A 26,226-nucleotide genomic window follows, 5' to 3' on the forward strand; every position below is an offset into this window, starting at 1 on the left:
ACACACCAAAGCGTTCCGTGTCTGTCTGTCTCATTCCTGCTCCGATCCTACAGCCCTCCTCTCATTTAAAGCGCATCCGCGTCACATATTGATGAACTTTGCTGTAGTAAAACAGGGTGGGGGCGAGGGATAGAGGGAGTCAGACAGTCAGGGGGGAGGGAGGGATGGGGGAGGGAGAAGCGGAACCCGGATGCTGATGCTGACCGATGGAGAGAGGGAAGCAGGAGGAGGAGTTTGAGGTGTGTGTGGGGGGGGAGAGAAAGGGATGCGGGGAGGTTTAGGAGCAGCATCCGAGTGGAGGAGACCGTCCGAGTGACGGTTCTGCCGTGGATGTGGGGAAACTTCTGACAACCTCCACGTTTATTTTCTGCTGGGTGGGGACTTTGGGTTTTTTTTTGTTTTTTTTTTCTCAGCGCCGGCTGAGGGAGGAGATGCGGTGATATCATGAACATAACCGGCCAGGGAGAGAGAGAAGAGAGACAGAGAGAGAGAGAGAAGAGGGAGAAGAGGGAGGCCAGCTGAGGATGCTTGTTGTTTGTAGAAATTAGAAATCCTCCTCCGGCGCACGGAGCGCGTCTCCGCTGCATCCATCCTGACCGCTTTTTCTGGTGCGTCGCCCGGTCTGACCGGAGGCTGTTTGCCCTTTTTTTTTTAAATGCTCCCCCCCCCCTTCTTCCTCTATTTCCTGATGCAGGGCCCAGGAGGGGTGAGCCAAAGTGTGCACCGGATATTGGAAAACCCATTCTTCTTGCTGATGCTGTTGTGATAATAGATTATTATCTGAACAACGCCGCTTCTTTCACAGAGAGCCGGGTCCTGACACAAACGAGGCCTGGATGAGGACAAAACGGGGACTGGGTGATCTTTGAAGGATTATAAAACATTTTTAGGACGGGAGCAGCAGAGGAACGGGGGGGTGGGGGGGGTTCCTGATATCGATCAGTGACTGGATTCAATCAGGGCATTCTGACTTGGGATATTTGAGACTCTTGCTCTTACAAAAATCAATCTAGTAAATGTAGGCTTCCTGTCCGGGTCTGAATGAAAATTTTTCGCTCCTTGTTCTACCTTTGGCCATTCAGAATCTATAAAGGATCAATCAGCTTTAAAATTAGTTATTTATAGCAGGACATCTCACATCACTGCAACGGTCAAACCTGACGCGTCACCGTCGTTCTGATCTTTTCTACTTTCCCCTCGGAGCGATGCTTCTCTGCGCGCTGCGATAAAAACGGACACGACCCGAAATTGGGAGATACTTTCTTGTAGGCCTTATAGAGTGGGAGCTAGCCACTTGGGAACTGGACCGCATGACATACAAGTGCATGGGAGTAGCCTGCAGGGCCCGGCTTTAAGATCACGACCAGTCCCTCCAGTCGCTCCCGTCTCCAACCGCCTGTGATGTGCGTTACGGCATTACGCACGGAGCAGGAGAGACCGCTATCTTGATCGGCCTTATATCAGGAATAGAATTTTATTTCTGGAAGGATGAGCAGCAAGGAACTGACTGTGGGCCAGTCCAGCCAATATGTGGGGCCTTACCGGCTGGAGAAGACCCTGGGGAAGGGGCAGACAGGTAGGAGCCTCCTGACGGCTGTGGTCAGACACATAAGCGCGCCAAGGAGACACAACTTATTCTAGAAGCCTGAATCAGATGTGTAGACATTATGGTTGAATTATCACTAATCAGTGGTTTTATTCTGCCACAACCTTATTTAAACACCTTCTAAAATTCAGCAGAGGACTTAAAATACAGCTCTTTGGTATTTTTGGAGTGAGAGACTGAGCAGACCTCTGGACAAATATTCCAATCAATCTTTTTTTTTTTTTTTTTTTGTAAGCTCAGTTTGTGACAATGTCAGTAAAGCTTTTTGAATAATTGATGACATCCCTTTCCTTCCTGTTTTCACACGGCATGATGATTTCTGATACTCTCAAAACGTTTTCTTCCCCACTCTTGTCTGCATCTCTCAGGACTGGTGAAGTTGGGTGTCCACTGTATAACAGGGCAGAAGGTGGCCATTAAGATTGTGAACAGAGAGAAACTGTCTGAATCCGTCCTCATGAAGGTGCAGTATATACCGCTCCATCTACTCCTCCATGTGTCTGGTGTCAGTCTCTATGGTTGTCATGGTGGTGGCTACAAGCCACAGAAATGCAGTCGGTATATTTGTTAGTTGGAGCTCATCTGGTGTAACTTGGAGCTGAGTGTGTGGGCGCTGCTTATTTATATGAACAATGGACATAATTTCATTCTGCTAATGAAGCCCTCTGATAAAAAGCTACTGTTGCTGCAAAACACTCGACTGGAGTGAAATTTGTTTTTATAATGTTTCTGATGTGGTCAGTTTGTCTAAATAGAAACACTTTGAGCAAGGAAAACACGAGTTGAATAAAATGTGAAGAAACTTTTTTTAATCTAGATGTTACATAGTTATATTAAAATAGGGAAAATGTGAAATTAAATAAGCCCTTTTGCACCAAAACAGTTGCCCTTTATCCCTTGCAGTCGCCACCCAGTCCTCTGGGTTACACCGTATTGCTTTGGGCAGCTGTCAGCCACATGTGCTAAGTGTCAGTAACCACATTACTGGGCTGCTTGTCTGCTAGCTTTATCTGGAAAAGCCGACACTTTTAACTAACACAGCAATTTCATGTTGACACATCAGAAAAGGCCTTACACCTTCAGTTATCCGCTCTAGGGCTTCGACGTGACCCTGAGACAAAAATAAGAAATGTATGTCCATGTTTTTATAACAGGTGTTGTTCAGTTTTGCTCAGTTTTTCTTCTTTTTATGTTCACACACACACACACACACACACACGCTTGCTGCCCACTTTATTTAGCTGCTATGACCAGCTTCCGGCAGCGTTCCTGAAGAATCTAAGCCCATTCCTCATGAACAAACATCTCCAGTTCCTGAATATTCCTGGTTTACCTCCTCCAGACATGCTTCTAATCCAGAGGTCCCATATGGTCCAGTCTGTCATCAGAGCAGAAAACATCTGTGTTTTATCCACATGGTTTTGAGCAGCAGAGGTCAGCAGAGGTGAATGTTCAGACATGAACGTCCAAACGACACCTCAGTCCTTCTTTTAATAAATCTTGCTGCAGGTTCTTTGCAGTCACTTGAGGATTGTAGTCCACCTACCTCTGCTGGCAGCAGTCGCTCCGTCCTTTCAGCTGTGAACATGTGATCTATGCTTCCAGCTTGATCTCAGTATGTACATATTCAGTGATTTTGTTATGCTATATATTTTTATAACAAGACAGTAACTACAATTACTTTTAATTGCAGTTTGTTTATTGGATGACTGTAATTTGGTTGAGTTTGTGGTTGTGTTGTTGCTCTACTTGACTCTATTACATTTAGACAATTTTAATATTTTATCTCTCAGTGTCCAGTTCAGCTTTTAATTTTTTTTTTACATTTGTTATAAAGGTTCTCTTTAGATTTGCCGGTTCCAAATTGGCACCTGATTTTCCAGTGACCTCAGATGACTTATGACTTGAGTCTGGCTTTGAGTCTGGACTGGATTGTTTAAACCGTCTTGCTGATTTGACCGCTGACATGCCTGTTCTGACTTGGAAATGATCCAATTCTTTCCTGTTATGACTTGGACTTGAATCAAGATCAGCTCGTTTTGAATTCTGAATCCGGAATGACCAGTTTTGTGACTTGTGGGTGGAGTTGTGATAACTCTTTCTTTACCTATGTAGCTCACCTTTTTCCTCTACGCTTTGTTATTTGAAGCATTGCTTCATGTAGCTTCATCTAGATGACCCTATGGAGCTACTGCAGGTCTAAGCCAGCATAACACACACACACACACACACACTTACCATTTACATACAATACATTGGTTCCTTTCTGTATTTATTTTTGTTAACTCTTTCCTTCATGCTTTAAAAAAACAAAACAGTTCATTGTAAGTGTTTTCATTCCACCTATAACCTCTCTAGAACTGAAAAACACATTTCTAATTACAATTTTAACGTGTTTTTGTCTTTAAATTCACACCAAAGCATTCACAATAAATAACGTTTACCACTGTCACCCCTCATTTTTTCCCCCACATTTCAACCTCACTCCTCCTCCTTTCCTTCATCCTTAACCTCTCCTCGTATCTACCTTCCTGTCTCTCTAGGTGGAGAGAGAGATAGCTATTCTTAAACTAATAGAGCACCCTCACGTACTGAAGCTCCATGATGTCTATGAAAATAACAAATACCTGTGAGTATCTCTTAATCTTTCTCCATCCCGCTAACATATTCTTATCTCCCCTCTGTGTCTCTGCATCTCTACCAGGGCAGAGACAACCTTGGGTATGAAATAAATAAAAGGTTAAGTCTGATAAAACTGAAATCAAAATCCTTGTGACATGGAAGATACCTTGGTTTTGAGTTTGTATAAAAGTAACATGGAGGACTAGTGTGAATGAATTTTAATGGGAGGTATTCTGTCTTCCAGGTATCTGGTGTTGGAACACGTGTCTGGAGGAGAGTTATTTGACTACCTGGTGAAGAAAGGTCGACTGACCCCCAAAGAAGCCCGGAAGTTCTTCAGACAAATAATCTCAGCCCTTGATTTCTGCCACAGTCACTCCATATGGTCTGTGGTTCACTTCTCATCGTGTGTTGGTGTTTGTTGAGTAAAATATCCCACGTTCTCTTCCTCATTTCCAGTTTCATTCTCAACTGCACAATAAATGTTGAAAATTGTGCCGTTGTAAAAGCAGGACGAAGGTTTTGTCTTTGACGGGGTCACACAGCTTCTGAGAACATAAAAACATAACATTGAGGACGTTGAGGTGGTCATGAGATCTACACACACCATCACACATTTTTTTTGACATTACCTAGTTTACATTTAGCTTATTTATACCACAGCAAGATAAAGCACCAGTTCTTCAGACCTATTAGCTTGCTCTATGCACTACACTGGTGTTCGTCCTTCAACCTGTTGGAGCGTTTCTGATTTCAATCCAGACAGAAACATTAATAACATGAAGATACTGGTTCATGTCAGCAGATGATGTGATCATTTCTGTCAGAAATCATTCACAGATTGTCCGTCTTGACCAGCAGTAGGATGAATAAATCCTCCCTGTAAGGCCAACCGCTGGTAGTGGTGGTTGATGAAATGACGAAGTTGAACTATGAGTAAAAAAATCATCGAAAGACAACCTATCTAATCAGTTCCACAATGCATTGCATTAAACAGTTACTGAATGGGCCGATTTTCACTAAAATAGTTTGGTGGTTGATTATTGGAAGGAAATTTCTGTGACTTATTGAACCTCATGCTAGTTAGACCTTTGAGTCGGTACGTTAGAGAGAGGTTTGGCTTGAACGTGTTCTGATCTGCTTTCACAAATAAGGTCAATAAGATGTTTTTCCTTTGGTCTACAGTTTAGGGAGTAATTTGGATTGTTTCATTTTGTAGTAATATAAAGCAGAGCATGAATAATGCTGTCATTCAGTCTATAATATTGTGCTATGTATGAACTTGGATCACTGTTTCAATCGTTGCTTAATATAGTTATCTGGCATGATCGCAGGGATTCATTAATCACATCGTATGTTTGTGCAGAAAACAAATAATGAATATAATAATAATAATAATAATAATAATAATAATAATAATAATAAAAGCATCAAAATGAAATTAATAACAAGCTTTTGAAGCTGAAATATTTCATAACACTGGTTTCACCTGAAAGCTGCCTGAAACAGCAGTTTTGAACTCACTGTACTTCAAGTAATGTGGAAGTCAAGCGTAACAACGTGTGTAGTTTAGCTTTAAGTTGCGTAGTAAAGTGTTTGTGTGTGTTCAGTCACAGAGACCTAAAGCCAGAGAATCTCCTTCTGGATGAGAAGAACAACATCAGGATAGCAGACTTTGGCATGGCGTCGCTACAAGTCGGTGACAGTCTGCTGGAAACCAGCTGTGGGTAAGGACTGGACCAGTGGGGTCAGAATTAGCTTGTGTTTACTTATGTTGCTAATGCTCTTTGGTTACCTTCTTTTTTTATTCATTTATTTTTGTTTTTACTATGATGTAAATGAATTACAAATACATTATTTTTGCATTCCTGTGTTTGAAAATGAAGTCAACTGACAAAATAGCTTAGTTTATGAAGGTCTGTCCTCTAAACCGTGCTGGCATTCATCGATCCCTTCCTGCTTGTTTTTGGAATCTGAAGACTTTTTCCAAATGAGGACTAAAATTTTCATGCACAGCGATGCAAAGCCTCAAGCTACAGCCTCCTTTGGGGGTTGGCTTCTGAGACTGAAGCCAACAAAAGCTGCCCACGCTGAAATTCGATACAACGGTGATTCAATTTCTGAATAGTTGGAGAGCAATTATCAACAAGGACAACACTTGTCTCTGTCGGTGTTTTGGTAGCTCAGGTTCTGGACCGTCCTGGTCAGCCTTAACCTGTAACGCTAATGCGGCTGCAGTCTCAGCCCCCAATTGTGATGTCCCAGCTGAATATCTGAGTCAGGCAAAGCACAGTGAAAGATCTCTGAAAATAGAGTCTAGGAATTCAAGCGGATAGAGCTTGTTGTCATTGGTTCATTGACGTCAAGACAGACAGCAGCATATTTTCAAGGAACACCACAGACACAAAATATGGAAAGTTTACATGCATTTTTTTTAGCAATAAATTATGTTATTATTTGATATCTCAACATTTACTCTAAGCTTTTTGGGACATTCAATGTTTTTTTGTATCTTTTTTTTGAATATTTGCTTTTCACATTTTGTCCCATCAACAGGAACATGAATTTAACAGATATCCTTTCTACAGGACTACACCAGGATTCACCATTTAGTCTATTGCATGAATAAAACAGGTGTCTTTTTTTTTTTCCTTCTCTGGCTGAAGTGTCTGGAAGAAGCAGCGCTCTTTGTTCAGGTCCATTTAAATCATTTTTCATTTCTTTTCTTCTTTATTTATAGATCCCCGCATTATGCCTGCCCAGAGGTCATAAGGGTAAGTTAGTTCTCTTTGTGTGTGTGTGTGTGTGTGTGTGTGTGTGCTTGTGTGTGTGTGTGTGTGTGTGTGTGTCTAATGCCTCCTTTGTATTTCAGGGGGAGAAGTACGATGGTCGCAGAGCAGATGTTTGGAGTTGTGGAGTCATCCTCTTTGCTCTTCTTGTGGTAAGATGATCCTTTTATTCTTCACTTCTCTCTTCTGGTGTGTTTTCATTCTGCCGCCATGTAGAATAAAAGTATCACTCAACCTCATCCGTATTCTCTCAGATTGAATCAGTAGTGAATCTTAAAGGAGCCAAGTGAAAGTTTCGAGCATTGGTTGCAGCCTGAAGCTATATTGTGTTGAGATGTTCACATTCTAGAGAGGTAGCAGGATGCACGAGCACGTGGGTGATACAATACTAGACTGCCAACGGCTTTAGACGCTCCAGCTCAATTGCATTTGGTGAGGATAACCTGCCAAGAGATGTAGCAATGCAGCAGCAAGAGGCAGTGAACACACTTTATATATTGCATAACAAATAGCAAATGGAAAGCTTTAAAGGTACAAGGTACATGGCGCTGCTCGAGTAAAAATCTCCCAAAACTACTTCCTTGTTTTAATCCTCTCATCTCCTCTCGTTGCTCCTCAGGGTGCCTTGCCCTTTGACCACGATAACCTGCGGCAGCTTCTGGAGAAGGTGAAGAGTGGAGTGTTCCACATGCCCCACTTCATACCTCCTGACTGCCAATCTTTGCTCAAAGGAATGATAGAAGTCAACGCTGACAAGAGACTCACGGTGAGGACGGGGGGTCCGTTGGGTTCAAAGTGAGAAGGGACGCGAGCTGAAGTGCTTTGAATTATATTGCAGCAATATATTTTAGTACAAATAACTTTGTCAGTGATTTTCTAGGTGAGATTTTAAGTTGTAATTGAAGAACACATTAGCAAAGATATATCTAATCCAGTGTCTTTTGTATTGAGGACATTAATCTTTGTTGTAGATATTTGTTATTATGTCAGTGGGAGGAAATGAAAGAAGGTTGACAGAACAAGGTGTGATGACTAGGTACTATATAAATAATGAAGGAATTCAATAGTCAATTAGATGTTTCTCTTGCTCCACATATCACTAAACCTCCCAGGTTGCCATGTCTGGCTGTGATGAACATAATGAATTATTTGCTAAATCATCCACCGATCAGCTCTCTCAGCAACCAGCAAGTCAAGCTTTGGAATTCTCCACAATCTTGAGACAGCTGGCAAAGTGTTTTTGGAATAGAGATATGAACTGTCTATAGCATTTAGAAGCCATCCCAAAGCAAAAAGTAAATGTGTGATTGAGACATGGATGTGTCAGACAAACACAAGTCCTGTGTGAAACTAAAAGTCAGCACTACTCTAATTGAAGCATATTTATACTCAGACTTCTAAAACCTAAATTTAACCACCAATGAGATTCCATTCCACCCTTACTCCTTAGATTTCTAAGCATTAGAAGATGGGTCTCAGATTTTACTCGATTTTATGAATAGAGCCATCAAGTTCATCGTCAAAACCCAATCAAGAGAGTTCTGGGTTCGTCCCCAAGACCCAAAACCTCAGTGTGGGTTTCCTCTGGTTACGTTCCGGCTTCCGCAGCCCAAAAGTTACACTTGATCTTGTCCTTTAAGCAGATGATAAGGACTTCCTAAACGCAATACTGTCTCCCCAATTTGAAGACATTTTCACTGTTTTTCTTGTCTTTGAATTTGCTGCTATCTTCCACTGGCCTCAAAACTCCTGTTTTAAGATGAGCTCTGAAGAAACAGTAAGAGTTAGCCGGGTACGATGCTTCATACCATCGGATAAAACTTCCTTCAGCCTAATTAGCTACTTGGCTACAGCCGAACGTCTGTCAGCAAATCTGATCAAAATGAAAGTCGGTACATAGTCACGTACATTTCATCCCAGTTCACCATCATCACATCGCTCCACAACATTAGTTTCTAGAAGATGAAGCATGAAGCAGGCATTTAGAAGTCATAAGGGAATAGAAAAGACCAGCCCAAGGCTTTGCTTCAAGACATGACAAAAACCAACCCTGACACATGACCTTATAATGGGAGGAAGAGGGAGAAGAGTAATGATGAAGTAGCCGAGTGGAGCGATGGACCTTAGGTAGTGCTTAGAGGTGGAGCAGAGTCAAACATGACAGGACTGCCCTGAGTCTTCATTTCTGTCCTCAAGGACAGGTTGGGAGTTTATTTGGAGGCATGACTCAACAAAATAATGATGTAGGAAGGGGGGTAAAGTGCCTTCATCGGTGGTTGTAAAGACGGGTGCGAGCAATGAGGGTGCAAAAGATACGAACATCCCTGCCTTTTCAATTATAATGCCAGCTCTCCAGCAAAGGCTTGAATAGAGACTGGCCGTTCAGAGAATAACTGAATGGACTGTTAGAGCACTGCATTCAGCTCACAAAGGGAAGCTGGGATAAAGCAGGCTTATGGGGTGGGAATGGACTCATTATAATGTGGTGCACTACAGGCTGTAAAATAAAGATGGAAAGAAAGAAGTCTGGTCAGTTGGTCTATCAGCTACAGCACAGCAGATTTAATCAAAGCTCTGGCTGAGCCGATGAGATGTTGATTAATGACGCCTGAAACCAGGTCACACCATCCTTCTGTCTGCTAGAAGTATTCATGGAAAACTGTCGTATTTGGCTTATTAGGGGAGGAGAATGTTGGAGTGTCTCCTCCATGCTGCATACAGTACCTCATCAGCAAGCTAAACGCTCTGCTGACTACGTGCAACTGCTCGCTGGTGTCCTCTCAACAGATGGACTTTGACACAGCATTCACAGCAGGCAAACTTCTGACTTTTTACATACTTGCAGAACTGCAGCTGCTCCATTACGCCAAGAAATTCTGAATCGGGTTGATACGCCGGCTATCCCTGCATGTCCTAATGCGGACAGAGGACTTCTACAGATTTTTTAATTGAATTTAATTTTTTTTTAATTTTTTTAAATATTTATTTATTTATTTATTATTTTTTATAGACTGTTATAATCCCCGAAGAGAAATTAAGAACACACACTCTAGTTTTTTTTTAGTCAATCACACGCATGCATATTAGTGTGTATAGGCCCCTGTAATACACACAGCCACACACAAGGGGGCCTGTAAGCATACAATGGGAGGTAGAGTGGTGGGCAGCCCCTTTATGGAGCGCCCAAATGAGCAGCTTGTGATGGGAACGGTGCCTTGCTCAAGGGCGCCTCGGCAGTGCTCCGAAGATGATACATTACAAGAGAACACTGGGAATGAACTCAATGGGAGCTTGAAAATACAACTTTGATTCCATAAAGGGTTCCAAATCTAACAAAAGGTGTAATTTTTGCAAACAGTTTTACAAGGTTCAGTGTTCCTGACTCAATGTAGTAACATCCTTTAAACACTCGTATTTCTCCTCGAGACATATCAACTTTACCTCATGCACATGTCTCAGAAAATCCTTGAGGCTTCCCAACAGTACAGTACATCAGAAAAATGGAGAGAAGGAAAGTTTGGATTTAATTACAGTTGAAAAATTCATTATTGTTGAGCAAAATAACTGGAGCCCAGGTCATCTGTGTGGGAGCTGACCGTTTGTAACCATGGGAACGGCTTGTTTGACATGAAATAAGGCTGTTTGTTGTTCTGACAGTCTCAGCATTTGATATCTGTTGGATTTGCATTGGGGAATATGAAATATAGAGAATCCATATTGCTATTGGGCATTTCAGAAGAGGTGACAGGTATACTCTCAGGCTGTGCTTGTGAATAAATGTGCTACTCTACGATCACTTGCTACACCTGAACCCCTTAGACTGTGGAATGATCATTACCCAACAGGTCTTTTGCTGCTCCTGTCCCAACATTCTTTTTGAAAAATAAACATAGTTTTGAAGACATGATATGATAAATACGTTATCTTAGTGTTTTTTACACACAAAGGCAATGTAATATCTGAAATGAAGCTAGTTAGTATACGTAGTTAGGCAACAAATGCATTAATGCAATATCTTCTTTTTTGCTCACTACAGCTTGAAGCAATACAGAAACATGCCTGGTACCAGTAAGTACATAATAGTTTACTTTGCAGTTTCCTTGCTCCCATCAATACCCCTACCTGCCCCACCCAAACCTACCATTGTATATCTTGTTATGACCTCATAATACCCCATGAAACAATAAAATCTTTAGAGTTTGAAAGTAAGTGCATTCAAAGAGGATCAAAGCGCACCTTAACTTTATAGGATCCCCTCTTCCTTGACAATAAACCTGTGTAATATTCTCCCTGTGTAATGCTGCGTGTTTGGTTGTGATGCACATGCTAACCACATTCATGGCCTGTTTCTGGTCAGGAGCGGTCGTAACGAGCCCTGCCCAGAGCAACCACCCCCCAGACGGGTATGCGTGACCAGGATCCTGTCTTTAACAGACCTGGACCCGGATGTTCTGGAAAGCATGTACTCCTTAGGATGCTTCCGAGACCGGGTCAAACTCACACAGGACCTTACAAGTGAGGAGTGAGTAAATATAACCAATCAAACATTTCCACTTTGAATAGAAGGTAAATCCTCAACTGGCTTTGCTGATGTTGAAATGCATGAGGGAAGAAACTCAATTATCAGATAACTTTATATATCTGATTTATTTTCACCTACTTGATTATTTTTATGAACGATAAACGGATTCAACCCAATAGCCTGTGTTTCCATCTTCGGGCGTGTGGTGCACAATAACAATTTAAATTGCCTCACAGAGGCCCGCATGCAATTTGCAGGTGGACTTGAACGTACCCTGAAAAACATTCATAATTGTGTGTGGGCTGCATCTGACGTAATATCACTCTGTCTCATTGTCTGTATTTTTTCACTGCGGCCAGTCAATTACTTACTCCTTAATCTGCCTGGGATGGCAGGAACAAGAGCAACATTATCAGCAATGCCTCTTTTATCCCTCTCACTACCCATCCCTTTGTTCCTTTCTCTTCCGAGCTGGTGTGACTCCTCTCTACCCACATTGCACTGCAGTCTTCTTCAACAGGACATCCCAACAAGCAGTCACTTTATAGCTGAAAAGTGTTCATGTTAACAATGGATCAAATGATTGTGCAGTGCAAAAGAAAAAGATGATTATCACCCTGACTGTCATCGGCTCAGTTAAGTGTTGATCGGCTGTAGCCTGAAAGCGTCTGCAGCCAGTCTCCACAGACAGGAGCCTTTCTCTCATGGGCCTCTTTACGCCATTCCCCCTGTGGTACAATCAGTTCTATTCTTTTCTCATCTTTATTCGACCATAATAATAATTATTTTCTCCTTATTTTCTCATCTTTATTCGACCATTATTTTCTCACCATTATTTTCCATTATTTTCGCACCATTATTATTTTCTCACATTATTATTATTTCCATTATTTTCTTACATTATTATTTTCTCACATTATTATTTTCGCACCATTATTATTATTATTATTATTATTATTATTATTATTATTATTATTATTATTATTATTATTATTATTATTATTATTATTATTATTATTATTATTATTATTATTATATCATTATAGTGAGAAAACCATTATTTTCTCACCATTATTTTACCACCATTATTTTGGAACATTATTTTTTCATCTTTATTCGACCATACCCTGTCTGTTACCTGTCTGTTGACCCCTGTCTGTTACCCCTGTCTATTACCCTGTCTGTTACCGTGTCTATTACCCTGTAGCCGCAAGAGGGCACAAGCAAATGTCTTATTGCGCCGGTCCCAAGCCCGGATAAATAGAGAGGGTTGTGTCAGAAAGGGCATCCGATGTAAAACTTTTGCCAAACCAAACATGCGAATCAAAACTATGACTTCCATACCGGATCGGTGCTGCTCAACTACAGGGTTCCGGTGGAAATTGGACTACTATAGGTCGAAGAAGGAGTGGAGGAAAGTGTGTTCGTAGGAAAAGAGAGAAGAGGAACTAGAAGAGTATAGGACTGAGAGTAGGGAAATTAAATGTTGGGACTATGACAGGAAAAGGTAGAGAGTTTGTTGATATGATGCAGAGGAGGAAGGTAGACATTCTGTGTGTCCAGGAGACCAGGTGGAAAGGTAGCAAGGCTAGAAGTTTAGGAGCAGGGATCAAGTTGTTCTATCATGGTACAGATAGGAAGAGAAATGGAATAGGGGTTATCTTGAAGAAGGAGTTTGTTAGGAATGTCCTGGAGGTAAAAAGAGTGTCGGATAGAGTGATGAGCCTGAAAGTAGAAATCGATGGTGTGATGTTCAATGTTGTTAGCTGGGATGCTCCACAGGTAGGATGTGAGCAGGAGGAGAAGGAGGAATTCTGGTTGGACTTTGATGAATTGATGCAGAGCATACCTAGAAGTGAGAGGGTTGTCATTGAAGCAGACTTCAATGGACATGTTGGTGCAGGTAACAGAGGTGATGAGGAGGTGATGGGCAGGTTTGGTATCCAGGAGAGGAACTCAGAAGGACAGATGGTAGTTGACTTTGCAAAAAGGATGGAAATGGTTATAGTGAATACTTTCTTCCAGGAGAGGCAGGAACATAGGGTGACCTATAAGAGATCAGAGTGGAGCTAGGAGCACACAGGTAGACTACATCTTGTGTAGACTATGTTATCTGAAGGAGATCACTGACTGCAAAGTAGTGGTAGGCGAGAGTGTAGCCAAATAGCATAGGATGGTGGTGTGTAGGATGACTCTGGTGGTGAGGAAGATGAAGAGGGCAAAGACAGAGCAGAGGACGAAATGGTGTAAGCTAAAAAGGAAGAGTGTTGCATGACTTTTAGGAAGGGATTAAGACAGGCTCTGGGTGGTCAGGAGGTGCTTCCAGATGACTGGACAACAACAGCTAATGTGATCAGGGAGACAGGTAGGAGAGTATTTGGTGTGTCATCTGGAAGGAAAGTAGATAAGGAGACTTGGTGGTGGAATGAGGAGGTACAGGAGTGTTTACAGAGAAAGAAGTTAGCTAAGAAGAAGTGGGACACTCAGAGGACTGAGGAGAGTAGACAGGAGTACAGGGAGATGCAGCGTAAGGTGAAAGTAGAGGTGTCAAAGGCCAAACAAGGGGCTTATGATGACTTGTATGCTAGGTTGGACAGTAAGGAGGGAGAGACTGATCTATACAGGTTGGCAAGACAGAGAGACAGAGATGGGAAGGGTGTGCAGCAGGTTAGGGTGAGTTGATGAACAAGGAAAATCAGAGAGAACAAAGACTAGAAGAGGTGGCAGTTGTGGACCAGGAACTAGCAAAGATTAGTCAGGATGAAGTGAGGAGAGTATTAAAGAGGATGAAGAGTGGAAAGGCACTCTGTCCCGATGATATACCTGTAGAGGTATGGAAGTGTCTAGGAGAGGTGGCAGTAGAGTTTCTGACTGGGTTGTTCAACAGGATCTTAGATAGTGAGAAGATGCCTGAGGAATGGAGGAGAAGTGTGCTGATGCCCATTTTTAAGAACAAGGGAGATGTGCAGAGTTGTGGCAACTACAGAGGAATAAAGCTGATGAGCCATACAATGAAGTTATGGGAAAGAGTATTTGAAGCTAGACTAAGGGCAGAAGTGAACATTTGTGAGCAGCAGTATGGTTTCATGCCAAAAAAGAGCACTACGGATGCTGTACTTGCTTTGAAGATATTGATAGAGAAGTACAGAGAAGGCCAGAGGGAGCTGTATTGTGTTTTTGTAGATCTGGAGAAGGCTTATGACAGGGTGCCCAGAGAGGAACTGTGGTATTGTATGAAGAAGTCTGGAGTGGCAGAGAAGTATGTTAGAACGGTGCAGGACATGTATGAGGACTGTAAGACAGTGGTGAGGTGTGCTGTAATGTGACAGAATAGTTTAAGGTGGAGGTGGGACTGCATCAGGGATCAGCTCTGAGCCCCTTCTTGATTGCTATGGTGATGGACAGGCTGACAGACGAGGTTAGACAGGAATCTCCATGGACTATGATGTTTGCAGATGACATTGTGATCTGCAGTGAGAGCAGGGAACAGGTGGAGGAGAAGCTAGAGAGGTGGAGGTTTGTCCTGGAAAGGAGAGGAATGAAGGTTAGCCGCAGTAAGACAGAATACATGTGTGTGAATGAGAGGGACCCAAGTGGAAGAGTGAGGTTACAGGGAGAAGAGATCAAGAAGGTGGATGATTTTAAGTATTTAGGGTCAACAGTCCAGAGCAATGGAGAGTGTGGAAAAGAGGTGAAGAAGCGTGTACAGGCAGGATGGAACGGGTGGAGGAAAGTGTCAGGTGTGATGTGTGATAGAAGAGTTTCAGCTAAAATGAAAGGAAAGGTGTACAAAACTGTGGTGAGACCAGCGATGTTGTTTGGTCTAGAGACAGTGTCACTGAGGAAAAGACAGGAGACAGAGCTGGAGGTAGCAGAGATGAAGATGCTGAGGTTCTCTCTGGGAGTGACCAGGATGGATAGGATCAGGAATGAGTACATCAGAGGGACAGCACGTGTTAGAGGTTTTGGAGATGAAGTCAGAGAGGCCAGACCAAGATGGTTTGGACATGTCCAGAGGAGAGATAGTGAATGTATTGGTAGAAGGATGCTGAGCTTTTTCTCTTGTAGTTTTCTTGCCGTTATTTGAATTTAGATGTAATCTTTTTCCATCCCACTACTTTGAAATCTCCAAAATAACCTCCCTGTTCCCTCTTTTCCTGACCATTAGCATGTTGCTCTGGTTCTTCTTCCGCAGAGAGAACCAGGAGAAGATGATTTACTACCTCCTGTTGGACAGGAAGGAGCGATACCCCAGCTGTGAGGATGAGGATCTGCCACCCAGGAATGATGTTGGTAAGGGCAATGGCTGTCAGCTTTTGGCAATAACAATGAAGCAAATGCTTTTTTATAAATGCAAATTCTGTTTTACCATTTTAGATTTCAAGCAACAATATTAAAATGTCAAGCAAACTAAAAATGTAAAAGACATTTGCTTAAATTTCTAAACTAAAAATCTTTGGCACCCTAGACCCACCCCGGAAGCGCGTGGACTCCCCCATGTTGACACGACATGGCCGTTGTCGTCCAGAGAGGAAGAGCCTGGAGGTCCTCAGTGTCACAGACCAGGGGTCCCCCACCCCACCTCGCAAGGCTCTAGACACTAATGCACACAGCCAGAGGTGTGAAGCAGCAAACATACTAGATGCTTTTGTAGACAGACACTGGGTTAATATCAGCATTTCAAATGGGAACCACACATTTAATAATCTTAAAGCAGATTAGAATTCTAGACAGAAGAATATCTTTTGATAGTTGCTCCTGAACCTTCATTTTACGTTGATGAAGAACTTCCGTTTTCTATGGCAGGTCTCGATCAGTCAGTGGAGCTTCCACAGGTCTGTCCTGCAGTCCTCTCAGCAGCCCCAGGGTGAGAAGTTCCCTCCTTTCTTTTATCCTCATTTAAACTGTGGTACTGAAATATTTTTCTCTCTTTACATTTTCTCCCTTCTAATGGTCTGAACATCAGCAATGTTCAACAATGTATCTTTATGGACTCTAGGAAAATGTTTTGTGATTTTGAACTTGTACAACATCAGATCCCTGCTGGTCTTGGACCTGTTGTCTATTCAACCGTATATACAGTATTTTCTGCACTATAAGGCGCACTGGATTATAAAGCGCACCTTTAACGAATTGCTTATTCTGTAATTTATTCCATATACTGTATAAAGTGCACCAGATTATAATGCGCTCTGTAGGTTTATGAGAAAATTATAGGCTTTTGGGTGCATATTATGCAATTTCCTCCGGGATTAATAAAGTATCTATCTATTTATCTATCTATCTTATAGTGCGGAAAATACTGTAGTCTAAGATAGTGGGAGATTGGCTGTCACATAAATCAGTTTGCACATTATCACAGTGTAATCTGTCTTAATGTGCTCACTTTTCCACTTTCACGTGAGCATAAATTGAGAAAACCACGTTAATTAAATTTTCCACACTAAAATGCACACTGGATTATAAAGGGAACCCTCAAAGGGAATTGCCTATTTTAAAACCTTTTCACATATAAAGTGCACTGGATTATATAGTCCACTGGATTATAAAACACACTGGATTGTAAGGCGGACCTTCAATGAACGGCCTATTTCAAACTGTTTTTACTAGAATAGGGTGCACAGCATTATCAGGTACATAGAATAGAGACTGCTGTAATGGAGCCTTTTCTCAAATTTCAAGAGCCAAGTCACTGTTTGTCAAAGGTGCCTGGCAGGCTACAATTGATTTGCAAATGTGGTTGACACCTGAAGCAGCAGGTAACTTTAGGGGGGAGGGAGTGCAGTTTAGACTTTTGTATACTGTCTGGGTTGCTCACTAGATAGGCAACAGCGTGGGGGTTGAGGTTACAGCTGAGAGATGAGAACTCATCTTCAGTGAATGACCTATTTGAAAACTCTTTTTATATAAAGTCGCAATGAATTATTAGGCACACTGTCGTTTTTTGAGAACATTAAAGGGTTTTAGGTGCGCCTTATAGTGCAATTGTACAGTATATATAATTCTTATCATGGGGGCAAAAAGAAAAAGAATTGATTACTGTCATCATTGGTTACTAAATGTTTCCTGTATGTTATATAATAATCAGTGGGTGGGCCCATACAAAGAAATCTAAATAGAGTATACTGTATACTACATGCTTAAGTAATAATATATATTGGTTTTTGGTATTTTCTATAAGTCCAAATAAATAATAATATTTTAATATATTTTTAAAAGTTCCTGAGAACAAAACATAGTTTGTCACCTGTAAATGACATCATCTGTGTTGTACGCCAAATGCCATTTTAGATGTCAAACAAGGGAAGCTGTCTGACATGCTTACCTTGTCTTTTCACACAGTCTTTTAGTAAACATCTGTGTGTCATCAACACCTTCAATATATTAATATCAGTTCTGGCCATCAAAAGTGTAAAACCAAATTTCCTGTGTTCCTGTTTTCTCTGATAATTCTCACTGAAGCTGTCGCTGCTAGCTCTGCCTTTCCATCACACTGCCACATCCTCAGTCATACACATTCCCATTTCATAGTCTTATCATGCTTCCTTAGACAGACGTCTGTCTGCACACGGTGACGTGGATGAATAAAGAAACTGAAAAAAATATATAAACAGCAAACAAACAACTCTAAAGTAGAGACCATCGCGTCCATCTTCCAACTTCAGATTGATGCTTGTTGAAGAATCATTTCCACAAACCATAAGTCACCACCATTGCTTTCTCTCATCTGTCCATCCCTCTTTCCCTCCTTCTCTCCATCTCTCTATCTGCTCATCAGAGTCCGGTGTTCACTTTCAGCCAATCAGAAGTCACCCCCAACACCTCTTCATCCTCCAAAGAGTCCAAACCAGGAAGTACAACCACCTCTCGGCCATCCCGTCAAGCGCCCGATCCAAAAACCCAAACCCTGCCCTCAAAGGGCCCGAACGACCGCCCCCAGCTCCACTCCATGAAGTCCCTCCCCCTCCAGACTCCTCGCTCCCCCTCTCCCTCCCCCTCCCCGATCCTGTCTCCCATTCCACGCTTCTTCAACTTCCCGTCTCCGTCTGTATTCAAGTCCAAGAACGCCCACTCGTCCACTAACTCCTCTGCCACCCCTCCCTCTGCGTCACAGGTCACCCCCCAGGGCTCGCCGCTGGGCACACCTGTGCACCAAATCCAGAACCCTTCCTCCACCACCCCTCCTTCCTCTTCCTCCTCGTCTTCTTCTTCCAGAGCGGACGGAGCCGGCGGGGCCTCGCTTTCTTTGACCCCTCCATCGAGCCCAGGTGGAAGTGGAGGTTTGGCTGCCTCAGGCTCCGCCCACTGGAGAACACGGCTTAATTCGTTCAAAAATAACCTTCTAGGCTCCCCACGATTCCATCGGCGCAAACTGCAAGGTTAGTGAAGTTGAAGAAGTTAAACTGGTGTAAATGAAATGATTCCCATTATTATGCTGTATAATAAAACAACCGTTGGAGCGCGGAAGAGGTGTCAGCAGGCTGAAGCAGCTGTAGCTGGGGGGTGAATGTTGTCTGTATGGAACCTCATGTCTTGGGACATTCATACTGTGGTATGCCAGGTTGTGTTGTTTCCTGTGAGGATGCTTTCTGTTGCTCCTGTGGTACAACTGATAAAACCTCACAGGAAATTTGCTTTCTTTCCTGACCTCAGGGTGGAACTGCGCGTTGAAATTAAATGAATGGTAATTTTTGAATCCTCTCCATTGGCTGAGATTAAAAATAAATAAATAAATAAATGAATTAAACATAGACTTACACCTGTAAGATGAAGCAACATTTTTCTCCATTGGTGTGATCTTGATCGTCTTCTAACTGTTCAGACAATCGGAGAATCTAAGTTAGAATCTGCTGTTACTCAGCAAGCAGCCTGAGGCTGTTATGAGTTGCAGCTAATTCTGTGATAACCTCTAGTTAGTGCAATTAAATTAAGGCCTGTCATCAAGATTCACTGCCCTTTTCCTTCCTCCTCCTTTCTCTGTCTAATTTTTTTTTTCCTATTTTAGTCCCCACATCTGAGGACATGTCCAGTTTGACCCCAGAGTCCAGTCCAGAGTAAGAACAACCATGCTTCTCTCTCTGTGTGAACATTTAAACTTGAATTCTGTGTGCAAAGATTGTGTAATGACAGTTATTAGGTAGTAGCTCAAAAACACTTTGCTCTTGATGTGCTTCACAAATTGATATTGATCTATTTACTGATATTGTTTAGTTCAACTGTTTCCTTTGGTCTCTTACTGTAAAGACTAAATAAATTAATAATCATCATGTTTTTAACAGTAATGCAAAAGGAATCACACAATATATCCACACTGTATCAGATTATAATCTATGAGTCACATTTTTTTAAGAATCTTCTCTATTATTTATGTTCTATCATCAGTTGAGGGTTGGGTTGAACTTTGATGTTGGGAAATCAGCAGACTTTTGTTCGATTTTGATTTTGTTTGGCTCCTTCACCATCTGATCGGCGAACTGCTGACGAGCAACTTCCATCTTGTCCATGTCATATATTTTGTATTTTCAAATACAAACTATATGATATGATATTAGACATCAGGGACATACCTTATAATACATGTCTTAACTAGACAGACAGAACATTTTCCGCGACAGCTCAAGAAGTTTTCTGGATTTCAAAGGGGGCATTCCATTGATAGCGATTTGTGACCTCACCACTAGATGCCACTAAATAAAACAAATTGGCCATTGAGGGAGCTGTTAGATTTCCCAAAGCTAAAAATATGAATCTGTGCTCTGATTTGTTTCCACCAACTTTAACAGCATGATCAAAATGCTATAAATAGCCAGTAGCCTGATTTAAGTGTCTCTCTCTCTCCATCAGTCTTCACAGGCTGGTTAAAAATAATACAAACATGCTGATTCTTTGCATACCAACTACTTTATGCTTGTGTGGTATAATAATTTTTTGTGGACCTGCAGACTGGCCAAGAAGTCGTGGTTCGGTCACTTCATCAGTCTTGAGAAGGAGGAGCAGATCTTTGTTTTGATTCGAGACAAGCCGCTCAGTTCGATCAAGGCCGACATCGTCCACGCCTTTCTGTCTGTGAGCACCATCGATAATCCTTAACAGCTTCCATGATGGTGTCATTTGTGGCATTGAATGCATAAATGTGATCTTTATGTACTGAGTTTCCCTTCATTTATTTGCAGATTCCATCACTCAGTCACAGTGTGGTGTCTCAGAACAGTTTCCGGGCAGAGTACAAGTCATGCGGTGGGCCCTCTGTCTTCCAGAAACCTGTCAAGTTCCAGGTTTTCTTTTTTCTCCTACCTCTTTAGCTTAAAGAGAAGTAGATGTTGACAGCTTAATGTTACCCATGGACAATCTGAACACCTGTAATTCCATGTAGACATCTCATGCAATGTGGAAGCTAAACTTAGAGGAACATTTATTTTGATGTCTCTGGTTGATCAGTTCTGGGTGAATGTATGTTTGATCTACTACATGATGCATGCATGACAGGAAATATTTATACATGAGGTAAACAATGCAGAAAGTTGGTTATTACATGTTTTATTCTCTGTTTTGAAGTTAATAATTGTTCAAAAACCCAGTGGAGCTCTCTGATCTGCAGGCTGGACTGAAAGAAACAGATCATTATTACATGGAGTGTAATGGAAAGAGTCCACCCTAAGAGTGCATCCAACTCTTAGTGATCTTTAATATTTGTACATGACCATCCTACATGAATTACACAACCTTTGACATGAACCTTCGTCTCTGCAGGTGGACATCGCTTTTTCTGAGGGAGACAGAGAGCGAGAGAAGGAGCGAGCCGAGAGGGAAGGAAGAAAAGAGATGGGTATCTACAGCGTTACCTTCACCCTAATAACAGGTGCTTATGGGCCCCGGGTTTGGACTCACACAGGATTCATAAACATAATTCAATTTAAAAAGTAAGACGATTGACTTCCAGCTTGTGTCTGAGTCCGTTTTTGCAGATCGTTTGATGTACTGAGAAAGAAGCTAAGGATGTTTTAACACCTGACAGCCCAAACTAAAGTTTAGGTTCTCTTTGAATTCTGTGAGTTTGATCTGGTTAGTTTGGGTTTAATTTTTTGTAACTGTCACGACATACCCACACCCTGTCATCATCTACTATGCTGGCTGCATCTCCCTTCCAAAAGATACGTGTAGGGTTACCTTTATTCGTCTGTACATCCGTCAGTGCATACATAACAGGGTATGATTGGCCACATCTTTTGAAAAATTGGGGGACAGACACAAGCTTTTTGTCAGCACCAAACCTATATTTGAGCCTTTTAAAAAACTGGAACACTTTTGTAGAAGGCTCTTTGGCAAGGTGGCACAGTGGGTAGCACTGTCGCCTCACAGCAAGAAAGTTCCGGGTTCTGTGTGGAGTTTGTATGTTCTCCCCGTGTCTTTGTGGGTTCTCTCCGAGTTCTCCAGTTACCTCCTACCTCCAAAAACCTCCATTTTAAAACTGAAGGCTTAGAGTTCAAAAATGCTCTTTCAAATGGTGTTAAATCAGATATGACTACTGAGTCTCCTCCTTCTCCTCTCAGGTCCCAGTCGTAGGTTTAAGAGAGTGGTGGAAACCATTCAGGCGCAGCTCCTGAGTACTCATGATCAGCCTTCTGTGCAGGCACTGGCTGGTAAGAAGCAGTCACACTCACACCCAACAGTTACCAGCGTTTGTTTCATCTCTTCTCTCCCTGGTTTACCTCAGATGAGAAGAACGGTCAACTTTCACGCCAGCCCAGCACTCCTTCACGTCAGAATTCCCGGCGTTCTGAAGGTGGGTCAGAAAGGGAGCGAGTAGAGAAGGAGTGTGTGGCAGACGGGGGGAACGGAAGCGGGAGCAGCAGCGGGACAGTCCTACAAAGGCGAGAGTCGGGAAAAGACAAGACCAGACTCCTCTCGTCACCCAACGGAACGCAGTCCCATCCTTGAAAAGAATGTTGAGGAAGAGAGGCGTGGATTAACCACCTGGCCTTTTTCTCTTCCTCCTTTCAAACCTTCCCATACTCTTTCCTTCCCTACATTCTTACTTTCTGCCTTGCGTCCTGCCATTATCCCAAAGCAACTGGATGTAGAAGGGGTAAGTTGTCCTTGAAGCTGATCTAGTGATATGATGGAGAAGACCCCGACAAATGGCTGATTTTAGCAGAAATGTGTACTTGTGGGAGGAGCGGGGGCAGGTTGAACCGGCCCCATTGGGACAAGTACAAAGACAGGATGCCCCCGAATCCCACTTTATCATACAAGAACGGCTGTCAGGCAGGAAAAACTCTTACTGTACCCACTTCAACAGATGAAGAAAGCACATGCCCTTCGCTCTGTCACAGCTAATGCATGGTTCAACAGGTAGCCTTCCATCAGTCAATCAATAAGACACAGGAAGGTATTGATCAACAAAAAAGCCTATTTAGTCATGTTTCTTTGTTGCTTTCCGACCAGCCAAGTGATGAAGGCCTTTCAAAGCCACATGACATGAGTCACATGAAAGGAACCTTCCATTCCTTCCTTCACTTTCTAATTGAAGAGGAATGTGTATTTTGAAATACATTAACAAAAAGAGTCCAGATTTATCATATTAAAGTGAAAGAAAATGGCTCCTACCCTGTAGTAAATTAACCGCTGTAATTTAACAATAAAGGAGTTTGATTGCTGAGGCATAACCCATGAATAATTGATCAAGAATGGCTCTACATAATGCAGTCCTAGACTTTGGTGAATATCAAAATAACACAATTATTTCTTGAGTGTATGAGCAGCATAAAGTCCCACCATTATTTCTGAATTATATTGATAAAGCTATACCGCATTGCCTTTAAAGGAGGAGAACCAGTGGATTAAGTAGATTTCACCTCATTTCGAGGACACACGGTCACAACGCAGGTATGATGATGTCTCACAAGTGAAAACTTGTCCTCTAGAAGAGACATGGATGTATAGATAGCAGAAGTTAGTTAGTAGCAGGTATCCTTATCTTAGCAAATGGAAGTAGAAAAACTAACCAAAAACTCGAGCTAAGGTAAAAATGAAAAGGAAGGTCAGTTGTGTCAAACAGGTGTTCTGTGTCTGTGCAACATTCATGCACCACATGTACATAGAAAGAGTCACTGTTCTTTCCTGTAGCCCACATACTCTCTGCGAAGCAACCCTTAGTTTTCACTTCACTAAAGATGGCTGTACCCATCATGCATTTGATTAGCCAATGCTAAAGTGAAACATATGTCTTCTTATGGCAGCCATATGTGACACCCATACCTTCATAGTAAAGTTTTGATAGGGGAGGTCTGCAAGGTGTATGGACTAATGTTCATTCATGAAAATACATCTTTGACTTCATCTAGTTGCATGCTATCTGCTATTAGCGGCTTCACATTACAGTATTTTCTGCACTATAAGGCGCAATGGACTATAAGGCGCACCTTCAATTAATGTCCTATTTTAAAACTTTTTCATGTATAGGGGCACTGGATTATAAGGCACACTGTCGGTTTTTGAGAAAATCAAAGGCTTCTAGGTGCACCTTTTAGTGCGGAAAATACTTTACTTGTACAAGTGACACAGGTAAAATCTGACTCACAGTGACAATTTGTTGTGAACACACCATAACTCTGTTCATGCTGGTGGCACATATCAACATACATAGTTACCACTGCTAAGACAAAGATACACATTTAATGTGACTAACTGACACCGCTAACAGCTAATGTTGGAATTAACATGAGAATGTTTTTAATACAGTATTTTTGTCTCCTTTCACTTAATATTGAGTCACTTAAACACATACAGTATGTATGTACAGTAGTTCCTGAAAAGAAGGCACAGTAGGCAGAGGGATCAAGAACATCGCTGTCGTCGCTGTAAGAAAATTATTCTTGGTAATAAGTCAGACTGGACTCGGGCTGAAAAAGCTGTTGGAATTGAATGAAATACATTGCAAAATATTTTCTAGACATCTTTGTGGAAATGCAATTTATATATTTAAGGGAGGGACTGCTTCACAGCCAGTGACTACAATGACCAGTGGCTCTTTCTGTACTTTACATATGGGCATGCAAATGTTGTATAAAAGATATGAAAGCGATCCATGAACTGTCATGTATGGATTGTGACGGAATTATATAAGTAAAGACGCTGGTAAAAGAGGACTACATATTTAAGCTTTTGAGAGCCACGATCAATCAACAGAAACATGTATAATGTTCTTTTGAAAAGGATGCAAAACTACTCAAAGCCTAACCAAAAGTGTCAGTTCTCACTGTCTCTCTGGAAGGAACACAGGAGGATGTAAAGAGAGAGGCAGGTAGAGGTGAACAAATTCCTGATGCACCTTTCACAAAGACACTAGAAAGAAAATGATTGGGTGTGTCATCGACCGCTCTCTGGAGGCACATAAAGAATGAAATTAACTCGAGTTATTTATCTCTTTATTCTTTTCTTCAGCTTTGCTCTGGTCTGTTTTCTGTCTAATGTTTTTCCCCAGAGGACAGATGGTGGCACAAACACGAATGTCAGAAGATTTTTTTTCCAAATTATTGTAGGAGTCTTGACACATTTTTGTTATATATGTTTATTGAAAATGAATGAATCTATTTATTTCTATTTTTTTGCTTTGTAAATGTTCTGTTTCTTTTTGAAAGTGTAATAGGTGAAGACAGGGAGACGACACAAAAATTTCACGATGCTGAACAAACCAGTTTTTCATAGATTATTGTCCTTTTCTTTACTTTTATTATTTATTATATTTACTGCTACAAAGATACCACTATCCTCATACTGTGTTTTTAACTGTCTAACATTTTGCATTAATATTTTGACGCACAATTAATTTTAATGATGTGGTGTTCCGATGCTAATCTTGTATACTATGCTTATGGCTTTTGGGCATTATCAGGTAAAAGAAATCATATTATCATGATTATGGTTTACGAGGACATGCAAAACTGACATTTCTATTGACTTCCACTGCAAGTTCTATGAATAGCAAATGCTAACATCCTAATAATTTCAACCAAGCAGGTGAGGTAGGTGAAACATTTTACCTGCTGAACAGCATGTTGGCATGGATTTTGCAAGCGCTTTGGCAACGCTGAGATTAGCATTTAGCTCAAAGTGTCTGTCTACAGCCTCAAGGAGCAGCTACTAAAGCTGTAGACATTCAGACATCTTTGAAATGATTAACAGTAAGCGCAAACACAAATGTAACATTTCTGCCCTATGGAATACTTACATAAAAAACAGACATGCCAATGAAGCTAATAAGCATTCCTTCTCCACTTTCACTTGAACTGAAAAACCTGAACAAAAATGGAAAGAAAAAGCATTTCAATTTTTTAAAATTTTTTTTACAAATCCCAAAAAAGCTGGAAAATGTGGTTGACCATTGTATGATGTCCTACAAACTGTTTACACCACATAAACAACATTAGCATCTACATTATGATAAGGTTATCAAAGCCATTGATGAATTTTTTTGCATTTTAGAAGTTTTTTGGGAAAACTGTTCTTCACAGTTTTGCACTTTTAGGTGACAGAGGCCACATTTGGCATAAAACGGAGAGACTTCCATTGTGTATAATTTGCTTACCCCTTCTTATGTAATCAGAAGCTTTCTTTTCTCATCTGGCACTTAAAGTGGGCCCCTTAGAATCCTACAGGAAGATGTGAAACATCTGAAGGTCACAGGC

General features: G+C 41.6%; 1 protein-coding gene across 1 annotated transcript; it reads left to right on the plus strand.

Moving 5' to 3' along the window:
- Window positions 1-1,482: 1,482 nt before the first annotated feature.
- Window positions 1,483-25,084, plus strand: brsk1b (BR serine/threonine kinase 1b). Its single transcript, XM_068336716.1, has 21 exons — window positions 1,483-1,576; window positions 1,975-2,069; window positions 4,150-4,235; window positions 4,473-4,613; window positions 5,839-5,955; window positions 6,969-7,002; window positions 7,101-7,169; window positions 7,637-7,783; window positions 11,054-11,085; window positions 11,375-11,539; window positions 15,735-15,832; window positions 16,008-16,158; window positions 16,346-16,406; window positions 17,164-17,172; window positions 18,318-18,918; window positions 19,545-19,593; window positions 20,482-20,605; window positions 20,713-20,814; window positions 21,290-21,398; window positions 22,090-22,179; window positions 22,254-25,084. The coding sequence occupies exons 1-21, from the start codon at window positions 1,489-1,491 to the stop codon at window positions 22,475-22,477; spliced, it is 2,592 nt and encodes an 863-aa protein (XP_068192817.1). The 5' UTR covers window positions 1,483-1,488; the 3' UTR covers window positions 22,478-25,084.
- Window positions 25,085-26,226: the final 1,142 nt, after the last annotated feature.

The sequence above is a fragment of the Antennarius striatus genome, chromosome 16 (genome assembly GCF_040054535.1).
Source record: "Antennarius striatus isolate MH-2024 chromosome 16, ASM4005453v1, whole genome shotgun sequence".
Taxonomy (NCBI): Eukaryota; Metazoa; Chordata; class Actinopteri; order Lophiiformes; family Antennariidae; genus Antennarius; species Antennarius striatus.